The following is a 12,405-nucleotide window of genomic DNA, read 5'->3' as shown; positions in this document are numbered from 1 at the left end:
TGTTGTAATCCGTAACAGTGTATCTGCTATTCAACTACTTATTCATACAGCTACAAGGGGTAAAAAGGGATGGGTGGGTGGAGGAATTGGGGGGGGGATTAGCGTTTTAAACACCTAGAAAATATCCTGTACTTCAAACTGTGGAAAGCTTACTGGAAAAAGGTCACAACCCAGTAACAACTTTTCCTCCCTTCCACTCCAAATTTTTACCTCAGGCTATACAGAGAAACATGGGGTTTCTGTTCAGAAGCAACGAAAACATTGTGGGATGGGGAAAGAGAGAGATAAAATCAGAATTATACAGAAATTGGAGGGAGGGGGAGGTGCTTTTTTTAAAAAAACAAAAACCCTATTTCACACATTTTTCCGTATTTCAAAAATACACTAGTGAACTTCATTACAGGCAGGGGACAGGACTATCAAGTACACAACGGCAAAAGAGGACTACTTTCTGATCTTATTGTTGTTACCTTTGATACTGTTAAAAATAATAACTCAAACACACACATACACACACACACACACAAGGTGTTCAACCCTGGAGAGGTTTTCAACTAGAGGATTTCTTTTTAAAAAAAGGAAGGTGGTGGCTGGACAAAACTGCCAATAAAAACATACTATTTTCTGTGTTTAAAAAATAGGTTGGATTTCCAACTGACCTGCAAGACTGAGAAAATACAGTCTAACACATGAGGAGGGGATTGGTGAAATGTATTTGACCAAGCTTTGGATAAGCACCCTGCATTTTTTATAATATGGAAGGATTTTGACTGGGGTGGTGGTGGTGGTGGTGGTAGTAGCAGTAAAAGCCTAACAGTCAGGATACCAGAAGTTCTCTTCTAAATTTGGGCCTCATGTCCTTTTTGACCAAAGGATCACCCAAGTATCATTTTGTAATTGGGCTCCTTTTTTTAAGGGTGCGATAATTAAAATAAAATAAAATTGCGAGGCCCGCAAACCCTCATCCCTCCAGGAGGTATACAAAAAAAAAAAAATTATCACAGAAGGGAGACAAAGAAGTGGAGAAGCTGCCACTGAGATGGGTTGGGGGGAAAAATGAAAAGTGGGGAACAGAACAGGGAACACAATTCCTCCAGAACCGTTGCTGTGTACCTTGGCATTTGATACCAGTATAATGGGGTGTAGGGTGTGCGTGTTCCTGTGTCAACCCTGTTTGTTGGAGTTGGGAGTGCCTACACACACACACAGGCATTTCCTGTCTCAACATAAGTGATCTGAAAGGATGCTCAGCTTTACTCTGCTGCTCAGTGAGGGATGCAACAGACCCACAGTTTCAAAAGGGGGGAATTTCACAGCACCCCACTAAGCTGAGTCCTTTGCCCCAGCTTCTGGCTGAAACCGCCTGTTTGAACATCCAATCTGAGGTGTTTTCTTTTTCCCTCTTTTGGAAAAAAAAGAATAAAAAAGTGGGGGGGGGGAGAACAATGGTGGAGAATTGGCGTGTTTATCTTACAGACAGAATTTCCATTGGTTTCCACCTTACTACGTTCTGCTTCGCATCCTACAGTAAATGTTAGGAAAACCCCACACAGCTGTGGGCAGCAGCTACATTGCAAAAGCACCCAGGGGTTTAATCTAGCTTTCTCTGCTTCCATGATTAGAAGGAAAGGATGTACACAACAGGATTCCCTCTAAGGAAAAAAAAACTCCTTAATTGGTAACAACTGATACAAGCACCACTTTGTTTTGGGGAGGGGAGGAGGCGAGACAAGCATCAAGCTCATCTTAAGAAAGCGTTTCCAGGATCAAATGCAGCCACTGAGCCCTCCGTTTTCTTGCGCTTTGGGCTGTTTTCTGTCCTTTGATTCTTATTTGCAATCTGTCGCAGCTCGTGCTGCTCCTCCTGACGGTTTGTGTGATGTTGACGGAGGAAGTCTTCCAAAGGATGGATGTGTTCACAGTTTGGTGCTTTTGCAAGGTGTATTGGAAAGGGAAAGAAACAAAAACAAAAACAAACCCAAAAAAAGAGATAATGCCCCCTTTGCCCAACTTTAGTCTGAAAGCTCAGGGTCAGAGTCCTCCGGTTTGACTTTGGCAAGTTCTTCGTGCACCTCCCTCACCATAAGGATACGCGTCAACATGATGTCCAAAGTCCCAGGATCTATTGGCATAGTGGAATACCACATGGGGCTATTGGGGACACACGAACGCTCTGGCTGGAGGTAAAAGACATCACTTCTCTGCTTCACGCTTTCAGAACTGTGGGAACAGAGGCTCGTGTAAGGCGGCAGCGCTGAGACAGTCCACAGAAAACACAGGTTCAAGGAAGAATTCAGGGCAGAAAGCTAGGCAACAAAGGATGACTGAATGTTGAAGCTAAGAGTGGGAAGGACAACAGGAAGTGATGCAAGGATGGGAGGGCAGTCAATGAAATTAGCAGATTTTGAAGGGTATAAAGTATCTATTTCTCTTTCCCTACACAGCCAGTGCATGCAATGCCTTCCATTATATTATGCTCTGGGGAGTGTCTCAAATGCTTCCCATATTATTACCTCAGAAATCCTCTCAAAGGGCTTGCAAAGCAAGTCAATATTAGCCCAGTTCATATGTAATGTAGAACATGTGTAGGCTATAGTTAATGCTTAGCTGTGTGCTTCTTTGGCAATTTTCAGTGGTGTTCTTTGAATTTTATTTCTTAACACATCCAGGCTGATGCAAGTAGGTTATGAGGAAGAATCCCAAACTACTCTAATCAAAGTGGGGTGTGTGGTAGGAAATAGGGATGAAAGGGATACTGCAAAATGCCCATGATCAACAAGGCTAGGATGGTAGACACATTTCTACGTCATCTTCTTTCATGTTCAGAAGACAACTTAGTGCACAGACATGCAGCTATTTTGCATTCATGAATTCACACCACTGAATGGGTGTGCAGTCAATACACATGCAAATGAATGCAGAGACTGACACCCTGAATTTATTCAGGAAACCCAGCCAGATGGGCAGAGTATGTATGTATGTATGTATGTATGTATGTATGTATGTATAAATAAATAAATAAAGTCATACTTATGACCACCTGTACATGTGCACAGCTCAGCATGAATGCACACAGATGATATCTGATCAGGGTGATCTGATCCCTTTACAGCAGATGCAGGGAGGGGAGGGCTGACCCTATGAGATGATCGCTTGCCAAAGGCTCCCTGAAGCATTTATGGGTGAGCAGAGATGGAGGCCTTCTTGATTCACTGCTCAGATTCTTTGCATAAAGTGTCAAAAGGAGAAATGGCCAACAGTGTGATGGAGTTCAAAAGAAGAGAAGCTACGACCTAGGGTTACTGCCCCGGAGTTCAATTTGTTCTCCAAGGGCCTCCATTAAAAACTAACAGAGCGCTGACAAGGGCTGTAGAAACACAAAGGCACAGGTTCCCTGACCTGTGCAGCTGACTGGGATCAGGGCAACGTGTAGTATTAGGGTGCACCTGCTCCCCCTCCTGCTTACTGATTCAGCTGTGTGTGCAGTTGAGTTCCTGCAAGAGAAGGCTTGAATTTGCAGAGGTACATGATGGGAATTGATTCATTTCTTTGTAACCAACTCCAAACTCTCTCTCTGCAAGGGGAGCCTCTGAGCACTGATTTGCTGGAGGAGGAAAGAGAGGAAAGGCAGGAAAGAAAGGCAGCATCGCTCACCACTTTGACAAGTAGAATTCATAGAGCCGAACTGGGCATCTCAAGGGGTTGTCAGTGTTCTCGACCATTTCCACCGCTGTTGGGACATCTTCGCCCTCGTGGCGTTTTCTTTTGCCTACTAATTTATCTAGAGATGGAGCAGGAAGGAAGGAGGGGGGAAAGAGGGCAATGGCACAAGAACAAAATCATTAGTTTTTGACACAGAAAACTAATCAGGGGTAACAATTGCTTTTGTTACTCTTCCATGCAGGGTCGCCTTTGTAAGTGGCCAACATTTTAAAAGGAGTAAGCTGGGATTCTGTAAATTGTTGTACTTGTACAGAATTTCAACACCCCTGTATGCAACACCCGGTAACCCAAGGAAGTCAAGCCATGTGCTGCAGGAAAAGAAAGTCCACAACAGCTCACCCACCTGATTCTACCTCCTGCTTTTGGAAAGGAGGAAAAAAGCGTAAATAAGTCAGCTTGGTGTTGTACTTCAGGGTCCGGGTGCGTCGCATGACATGGGCAAAGGACAACTTCATGTGCTCGCTGACATTCTTGAGCTGGAAGTATTTGGTGTTGAAGAAAAGCAGCGTGTTCAGGAGGACGATGGGGGAATAGGCACCCAGCTGCTTACACTCCCATAAGTGCTCCTCTTCGATTCTTGAGAACATGTAACCTGGAGATTAGATGATCAGGGGACACAAAACAGGAAGCAGAAACCTGGTCAGTCGTTTACCACTGGCCAGTGGCTACTGAACCGCCAAGCGCCTCCTGGGACTCTTGCACCATAATGCTGGGCTAAAGGAAGTTGCTGCAGCGAGAGCCGGGCACCAGTGCCACCTTCCCCAACATGGTGAGCACCAGAGTTCTTGGAGTACTTGCCCCATGCGCTGGCTAGGCCTGATGGGAGTTGTAGTCCAAAACCTTGGGAGAACACAAGGTTGGAGGCTGCTCCTCCAGAGCAGGGCAGGTAAGATTTTAGAGGGAAGCCCCACCCCCACCCCCCAGTGTATGCTAAAGGGGCATAGCTCCTGCCTTCCCACCTGCTTCCAACAGACTGCCACAGCAGCAGCACATGTAGGAACTTTGGCTCTGCTCTTCCTCTTAGAGGGGTATGGGCTAAGCCTTCTGGCTCCTAAGAACACACAGCCTCTTCTATTTTCAGCTCTCTGCTTCTTTAATAATGTTTCCAATGTTACATTCTGCTCTGTGCAGGCTCAGAAACCACACGTGCACAGAGGCCACAATGAACAGGAAAAGCCAAAAACACAGTAGAAGAAGAAGAGTTTGGATTTGATATCACGCTTTATCACTACCCTGAGGAGTCTCGAAGCGGATAACAATCTCCTTTCCCTTCCTCCCCCACAACAAACACTCTGAGAGGTGAGTGGGGCTGAGAGACTTCAAAGAAGTGTGACTAGCCCAAGGTCACCCAGCAGCTGCATGTGGAGGAGCGGGGAACTGAACCCGGTTCACCAGATTACGAGTCCACTGCTCTTAACCACTGCACCACACTGGCTTCACTGGCCAGTAGAAATTAACTAAAATAGCACCAGCAGCCAACAGTCACACAGGCAAACAGTCTATCATCCATCAAACGCTCTGATGGGCAAAATGTAGAAAAAGAGAACAAAGGTGGTGCCATGTGAATGTTCCTGAAATGAGGGTGTGCCACAAATAAAGAGCATGGGCACAAATAAGAGCATTTCTGCACCTCTGAAGGCAGGGGCAGCCTAAGCAGCCCTTAAGAGGTGGTCTTAAAAAAGGAAAAGGGAAAAAGAGGCATGTTCATATGGAAACAGTTTTGGCTTAATTGTTTTAAGAGATGCCAAGTTGGCATTCTTGCCTTATAAATACAGAATGTGACCGTGAATCAGAGGGAGCGTAGTGAAAAAGAAAGAAAAAAATACAATATAAGGCTGAAGACAGACCACCCCTCATTTATTAGAAGCCACCATCTCCCTCTCTGGAGTCTACGTTCTCCCTTCCAATACATGCCCACATGACATTACAGACAAAACAAGTAACCTCCTTACCATTTGGAAGCGTTGTAGGCTCCCAGATTTTCAACAGTTTTGTAAGTTCGATCATAAACCTGGAGTAGGGCTCGGTAAAAATGTTATCTATTCTACCATTCTCAAATAGGTACTGCAAGAGAAGAAAAACGATGACAGAAAACTTGGGAGGTTTACACAGAAAGGTGCAGACACAGCCTGCTGATTCAGTTCCATCCTCCTAACATTTTTTGGAGTGGGGTTCTGTATTCTTGGAGGCGATTCTCTTCTCCAGACTCGCTGGCGCTGGGAAACAGCCAGAAAATGGGACTGTTCTTGCAGGCTTGTGATACCACCTCCAGCCCTATATTCCACCACAACTCTTCAAGACCATCCCACAATGCTCTCTTACATGCAACATTAATTTAACACATCAGGTATCTATTTATGTGTGTAGAAGGGCAGTCTTGAGGGACTGGTCCCCAACTTTATCTCTGCTGGAAGAAAGGTCAAAGCTTGAGGTTGGACACCTTCCAGAAGTGCTATAAGATGTTTTCATTCAAACTGGCTTTGGTGGAAAGGGGGTTTGGTAGAATTATTAGCACACTATTTCCCTGAGTTCTTGAAAAGGAGTGTGCTGTAAGTCCAATTAAATAAATCCACAGCACGCCTGCAACTCTCAGACAGAACTATTGGCACACAACCTCAGGAGAGCAACGCTAGGATAATAAATGTGAATGGTCTTGCTCATAGTTGTACTATCATTTCTTCCTATAATTTATATCCCAACCACCTATAACCATATATACTCAGGGCAGCTCACAAGGGCTTAAATCACAGCAACAAAACAAATCAAGCTGTAAAACAATGGGAATGATTTCAAAGAAGCAATCAATTTAGAAATGTACTGAGCCAGAACTAAAGAAAATAAGAAAATCAAAATGTTTTGAAAGCATGCCCAGAAACAGGCAGTGAAGGGACCATGTGCGCCTCTCTTCTGAGACCATTCCACAAACTTGGTGACATCAAAGAAGCCCACCCACCACACATCTATCAGATGAGACTGAAGATCCTTAGATGTAGATTGAAGTTCTCAGGAAGAGAAGAGGCAGAACCTAAGATATTTTGGTCCCAGAAATTTAGGTCTTTAAAAGGGTTAAAGACAACAGCTTGAATTAAACGTGGTAACAGACTGGCAACGAGTGAGGTTGACAAAGGACTGGTGTAGCATGCGCAAATCTGCCTAGGCTCAATAAACAGTTCTTTTTGCTGGTCGCTCCTTAAAAGAACAAAGAAAGAAAGAAATATAACACCAGAAGGACAATTACCTGCTGAATTCCAAGGCACAGGTATAAGATGCTATCAGGGTCATACTTCTCACCATTTGGTCGTCGTACCTCCTGGATAAACTGGCATAAGCCAAAGCTCAGCTCCGAAAAAGAACAAGAAAGGATGTCCTCTTTGAGCTTCACAGGTCGAACTACGAGGAAGAAAAGCACCAAAAGAACATCACCCTCTTTCACAAGCAGAGTAACTGAGGGCACTGTCCACTCATAAGCAATTAAGAAATTCCCTTTCTTGTTTCCCAAGCTCCTGAACAGCAAGTTGGCAGTCTAAAAGGGAAGGAGGACTACTTTTCCAATAATTAAATGAACCAATAAAAGAGCTGTTGGTTCAAATACATCCCCCTTCTGCAATATGGGGCCTATCTTAAGAGGACTGTTTTCATGATAATCTATATGAAGTGCTTTGAATCCTGAAAGTGCCAAATATTTTAACCAGGAACTGCCTACACACTTTCAAACTAGTTTTTTAGAACAGGAATCTTGATGGGAAACCTGCCTCCCACTCTCTGTAAATGATTAAAAAAAAATCCAGGTATTTGAGGGGTGTAGCTATCTGACCCTTATTGTGGGATGTGCAGTAGTACAGCTTTTAATTAGCTATAACAGCTATGCACTAGCTGTGCAATAAGGGGAGGGGGGATGCAATGCAAATAAAATCACATGCACAATCACTGCTGATGACATGTACTGACATCAGAGGGAGAATCTGAGGAAATCTATTTCACTTCAAATGGAGGGTTTCAGAGGAATCTGGAACACGAGAACAATTTGGAGGTGGCCTGTTGGTAGCTTGTGTGAATTAAACTTAGGTCTCAGGTTTGGGAACATAATAATCTCACCCAAACAAAGACCCAGATATTCTGCACAGGCATTCTTGTTGAGCCTACGAACCTGCATCCTGGAATCCCAAATCTCCAATACCCAATTAATTTATTGCAACTGAGCAGGTTCCATTTAAATCATTAGGGCTTGTTTCCAAGTAGTGCATTTAAGGAACAGCATGTTAAAAGCCACGTCTGACATGCTTCCAGAACCATGCAATACATACAATGAGATCTGACCCACCCATCCCATCCTTCCAGGATTATTCTGCTGAAAGACCCAGGTCAGCTCTTCGTCCTCAGTGGTTCAATGAAGAAGCATAAAAAAATTATTGTTTTTTATTTTAAAAAGCATTACCTCCAAATTTGAGGTCTCCTTGCTCTTCCTGTGTGTTTTTCCACTGGACCCAGTTCTTCCAGGCGTTCACCCCATACATATACTTGAGACTCATCCCGGAAACGGAACAGCCTGGGTATGAGCTCTGCACAAGCATCCGGGGCTCCACAGCTACTATGGACTTCTTCCTCCCCTGAAGGAAAACCAAAGTGTGTGCAAGGGCCCAACAAAGGCACTGCTTGGCTTAGTCACAGAGGGAGGTAGATGGTTTCTGGACCAAACACACCTCCGGTAAGCCATCTATATTCAGGATTGGCAAGCAGTGGCCAAATCAGGAGCATCAATTCTCCTCCTCAACGTATGCTGATGAAATCAATGCCTATGGAACTTAATTATGTTTGGGGAATAAAGATCCTGGCCTGCCACTGTCCTTAAATCCTCCCTTGGAAGGGAGAAGGTGACCAAGAACCACAGGACAGGGGATTGGGGAGCAAATGCATCAGAAGTTGCACTACCCGTTTCCTATTCCTGCTCTCAATTGAGACATAGTTTTGTGGGCGAGAAACAAAAGAGACATATGCGATCCCCACACTCCTGACCACAACTAGGGACTTTTCTTTGAGAAGGGGCAAATGAGGAAGGGAAACTTTGCAGTGGGGTAGGAGGGAGTCAAGAAGCCTGGGGAAATGGAGGAAGGCCTTTCACCCTGAATACCTCGCCCCAAAATGCCGTAGGCTTGTAACAAATAAGCAGCAGGAAAAGCAACGGCGCTCCTTACCCTCCTTTTTGGCTGTGGAAAGCCATCTCTGTGTCTCCGCCTTGCTCGCGCACGTGAGTGAAGACCCAGCCCTTTGCTGATCGGGTCAAAGGAGTCTAGTTTTTAAACAAAAGCAGAGATTTAGTGGGAAAGTTGCAGCAGCAAGAGCTGTGCTGCCAACTGGTGCCTCCCAGGACAGCAGGCTGCTCCCAGGACAGAGGGCGGGGGTTAAAAAGTTACCAGCGGCACGGGGGCAAAAGGCCCATAGCACATTCCACACCCAAGAGCCTTTTCTTCTCTGGCTGACAAACCTGAAGGGAAATCAGCCTCCAGGTCCTGCTCCAGCTCTCCTTTGGAGAATTGCCTTGGCTCAGGCTCAGGCTCAGGCACCGTATTTGAGCGTAAGGCATAGTGGTTCAGCTCCTCCTCCCAGCTGTGAGGGGTCGACACTGCTTCGGACTCTAAGTCGCCACTGTATGTGCTGCCTTGGTCTGTAATTGAGAGGGGAGAGAGACAGGTGGTGCTCAGGAAGAGAAGCCCAGCAGGCAGAGACAGAGCACAGCCTATTAGGACATTCAAGGATGTGAGAAGTCAGGAGCCCGGCTGCCTTTGGCAAGCAAGAGCCACTGAATTTTGCAAGAGTCAAAAGGGAAGCAGAGTCCACCCCCATAGCTCAATGTAGGAAAACTGACACCTAGAGGATCTCAAACAGGTTGCTGCCCAGTCTCTGCATGAAGACCTAAAGCAAGGGAGAAGCCACCTTTGCCCCATGGTATTTGTTTCCATTGTGCTCTGCTTTCAAAGTTTTCCCCAAATGTTCAACCAAATATTTACCCAGCTGTAACTTAAGAACAAATTAAGATTAGATCTGGCTCTGTCCTGTGGCTCATGTCTGCTAACTATGCAGAGAAACATTAAAGAAGCTGGTGTGCTTTTACATACTCACTCCCCAAGTAAGGTATCAGTGGAGTGGGGGCTAGTAAAACCCTTTGCAGACTTTTACATACTAGCAGTCTCATACTGGGCATGTAAATATAATCAGTGCGGTTTTGAAATCAATGGTTCAAATCAGTGTGGTTTCAATAGGTTCAGTCTCCATTTTGATTCAAAATAGTAACCAATTATATCCGAACATTGGCAGAAGGCTGCTCCTCAATCTCAGGATCCATCATGCAAAATTTGGTTACGATACCTGTTCACATAGTGAACATGCTACTTTCCAAAATATACAATAGATGTGAGTGTATTTGCTATGTGGAGCAAGCGAGCACCAACCTTTTTCAAATATCTTAGGGTCAAGGAACAGCTCATGCTCAGATGTTTGAGAGCCTGAAACAAGCAAAGGCAAAAATAAGGTTATACCAACATTGCCAGACCAAAAGCACCAAGCACCAAAAACATTGACTCCATATGCAACCACCATGTACTAAGACAGACCACTAGTACACCTATCCCACGACTGCCAACTTTGAATAGCAATAGCTTCCCAGGATCTCAGGCAGAGAAAGGTCCTCCTGACCTTTATAGCTGGAGGTGGTGTGAACGGAACCTGGACTTTTTGCATGCAAAGCAGGTGTTCTAACACTGAGCTCAAGCCTGTTCAGGGCTGAGTGTCAGTCAGGATGCCTAATTTCCTTTATTTAAAACATTCATAAAGCAGCTTTCATACATTATTTCCAGGCAGTTTACTTAAATGGGCTACTGGTAGGCATGTAAAACTTCATGAGGGAGAACAGCTCCTACCCACCCCTCCCCTAAAGCTATTTTTGTCCTTCTCCTTCCCCCCACCTCAACAGCCCCAACTCCAGATTCCCCTAGAATATGTGATTTGTGAAAAAATGTTTAGTGGCAGAATTGCTTCAAATTGCAAAACTGGAAGGGGGTAGATCACTCCATTTCAATGTGGCCTTCTCTTTGGGAGATTTATAAAGAACCCTTCTGATAGAATCAAAATGAAAAGCTAACACAGTCCAGAATAAGCCTATGAAATAGAAATCTGGATGTATAAATTCAACTTCCCCAGGAAGGTTCCCTCCCCAACCCCTCCACTGCAGTCACTTCTCCCCTCCTCTCTTTCTCCCACCCCCATTCACCAGTTCCTCGGGTTTCCTTAAAAAAAAAAAGCCTTGCACCTCCTCTAGAGTGTTCTTTATCCTTCTCATCCTCTGCGATCATTTCTGCCATCTGGAGGAGATCTGCCTCAAATGCATTGGCGGAGCTCTTCTCCTTGATGTCTGGAATGGTTTCTATTGCCTTGCCAGTATTCTCCGGGGCAGATGGAACCAACATAGGAACAGGGACCTGGGGGTGGGGGAGAGGTTTGATTTGTGCAGATGAAAAGATCCTATAGCAGGGAACACACAACAACATTTTGTGGGTAGAACACACACAAAGAAGAAGTCTCCATGGAGAGGAGGGCAAGCTAGAGAAATATTCTCTGGGTGATGCATATCAGTAACAAATACACGCAACTCCCCTTGCATCCTACCAGCTTTCAAAGCTGTAATTGCCTATTTTGAGCCTCCTCAAACAAGGTCCTTGCCATCTCAAGAGAATTCTGTGTCTGATGGGTTGTCAAGCAAAGGTAAACCTTTTAAAACTGTTGGCTTCAGTTAAGAGCCAGCCAGTGGGTATAAGCAAGGTCTATCCCATGATTCCTACTAGGTAGAGGCCATGGTTTATTTTCCACCTCTCAGGCCTCTAAAGAAACGGTGAGCAGAACAGTGCACCAACAATCCACTCAACAATTTTCAGAGGACCTCTTAGTGCCTCTTCGTTTCTGGGATTCCTTCAACTATGGAAACCCTGGCCTGATCCAGCAAGACAATTCTGATGCTCTTTTGCTGGAGTACATAGTATCACTTAACACAAATGATGCCTTTGGTGTTAAGAGATTAGGAAGCTGCCTAATACTGAGTCAAGACCATTTGTCCATCTAGTTCTCTACTGTCTACACTGACTGGCAGCAGCTTTCCAAGCTTTCAGGTAGGCATCTCTCCCACTGAGCTCTGCCCAGATCATGAGTGCAATGAACTGACTTGCACTGGATGTGGGGCTTACTTAAGCCCCACCACAGACACTCATGCTGAGACATTCGGCATTGTCCAGGCTGGCCACACGCTGACCCAATGAGCTCAACCTTCAAGCCACTGTCTGAAAGCCAAGGTGCCAAACACATCACTTACGGGTATTGGCATTCCCAGCGGAACTGGCGTGTATTGGGTGAAGAGGTGGAGAGGAACTGGCACAAACACTGGTACAGGAACAGGCACCATGATTATTTTGGGTGGAACTTCTTCTTCTTCTTCTGTTATGTTAAAAATAAAAGGTATGATCCTTGGAGAAGAGAAGCCAGCTGTTCATTCATCTCTCTCAACAGGCTGTTAACTTTTCTTTGCTAACCACAACTGCTGCTCCTAACACACCACCCCTTTCTACGTGGATGCATCCACATGTGTTCTCTGGGACTCCTCTGTCCAAGCCATTCTTACGTGATTATTCCAAGCCAGGG

At 45.1% G+C, this 12,405-nt stretch overlaps 1 protein-coding gene across 7 annotated transcripts in view; it reads right to left on the bottom strand.

Moving 5' to 3' along the window:
- Positions 1–1,449: 1,449 nt before the first annotated feature.
- Positions 1,450–12,405, bottom strand: part of ZMYM4 (zinc finger MYM-type containing 4) — a 48,029-nt gene continuing 37,073 nt past the window's right edge. For 6 of the 7 annotated variants that reach the window (XM_033157684.1, XM_033157690.1, XM_033157683.1 and 3 more), the window contains 11 exons: positions 12,080–12,201; positions 11,027–11,195; positions 10,170–10,223; positions 9,206–9,385; positions 8,916–9,010; positions 8,159–8,330; positions 6,962–7,113; positions 5,676–5,787; positions 4,067–4,315; positions 3,655–3,781; positions 2,013–2,220 (listed from right to left, as the gene is read on the bottom strand). In XM_033157684.1, coding sequence (XP_033013575.1) covers positions 2,013–2,220; positions 3,655–3,781; positions 4,067–4,315; positions 5,676–5,787; positions 6,962–7,113; positions 8,159–8,330; positions 8,916–9,010; positions 9,206–9,385; positions 10,170–10,223; positions 11,027–11,195; positions 12,080–12,201 — 1,640 coding nt within the window. Of the gene's footprint in view, positions 2,221–3,654; positions 3,782–4,066; positions 4,316–5,675; positions 5,788–6,961; positions 7,114–8,158; positions 8,331–8,915; positions 9,011–9,205; positions 9,386–10,169; positions 10,224–11,026; positions 11,196–12,079; positions 12,202–12,405 lie in introns of all 7 variants that reach the window. The other variant, XM_033157688.1, reaches the window with a different exon arrangement.

The sequence above is a fragment of the Lacerta agilis genome, chromosome 8 (genome assembly GCF_009819535.1).
Source record: "Lacerta agilis isolate rLacAgi1 chromosome 8, rLacAgi1.pri, whole genome shotgun sequence".
NCBI lineage: Eukaryota > Metazoa > Chordata > Lepidosauria > Squamata > Lacertidae > Lacerta > Lacerta agilis.
This window is presented reverse-complemented; position numbering and strand designations above follow the sequence as displayed.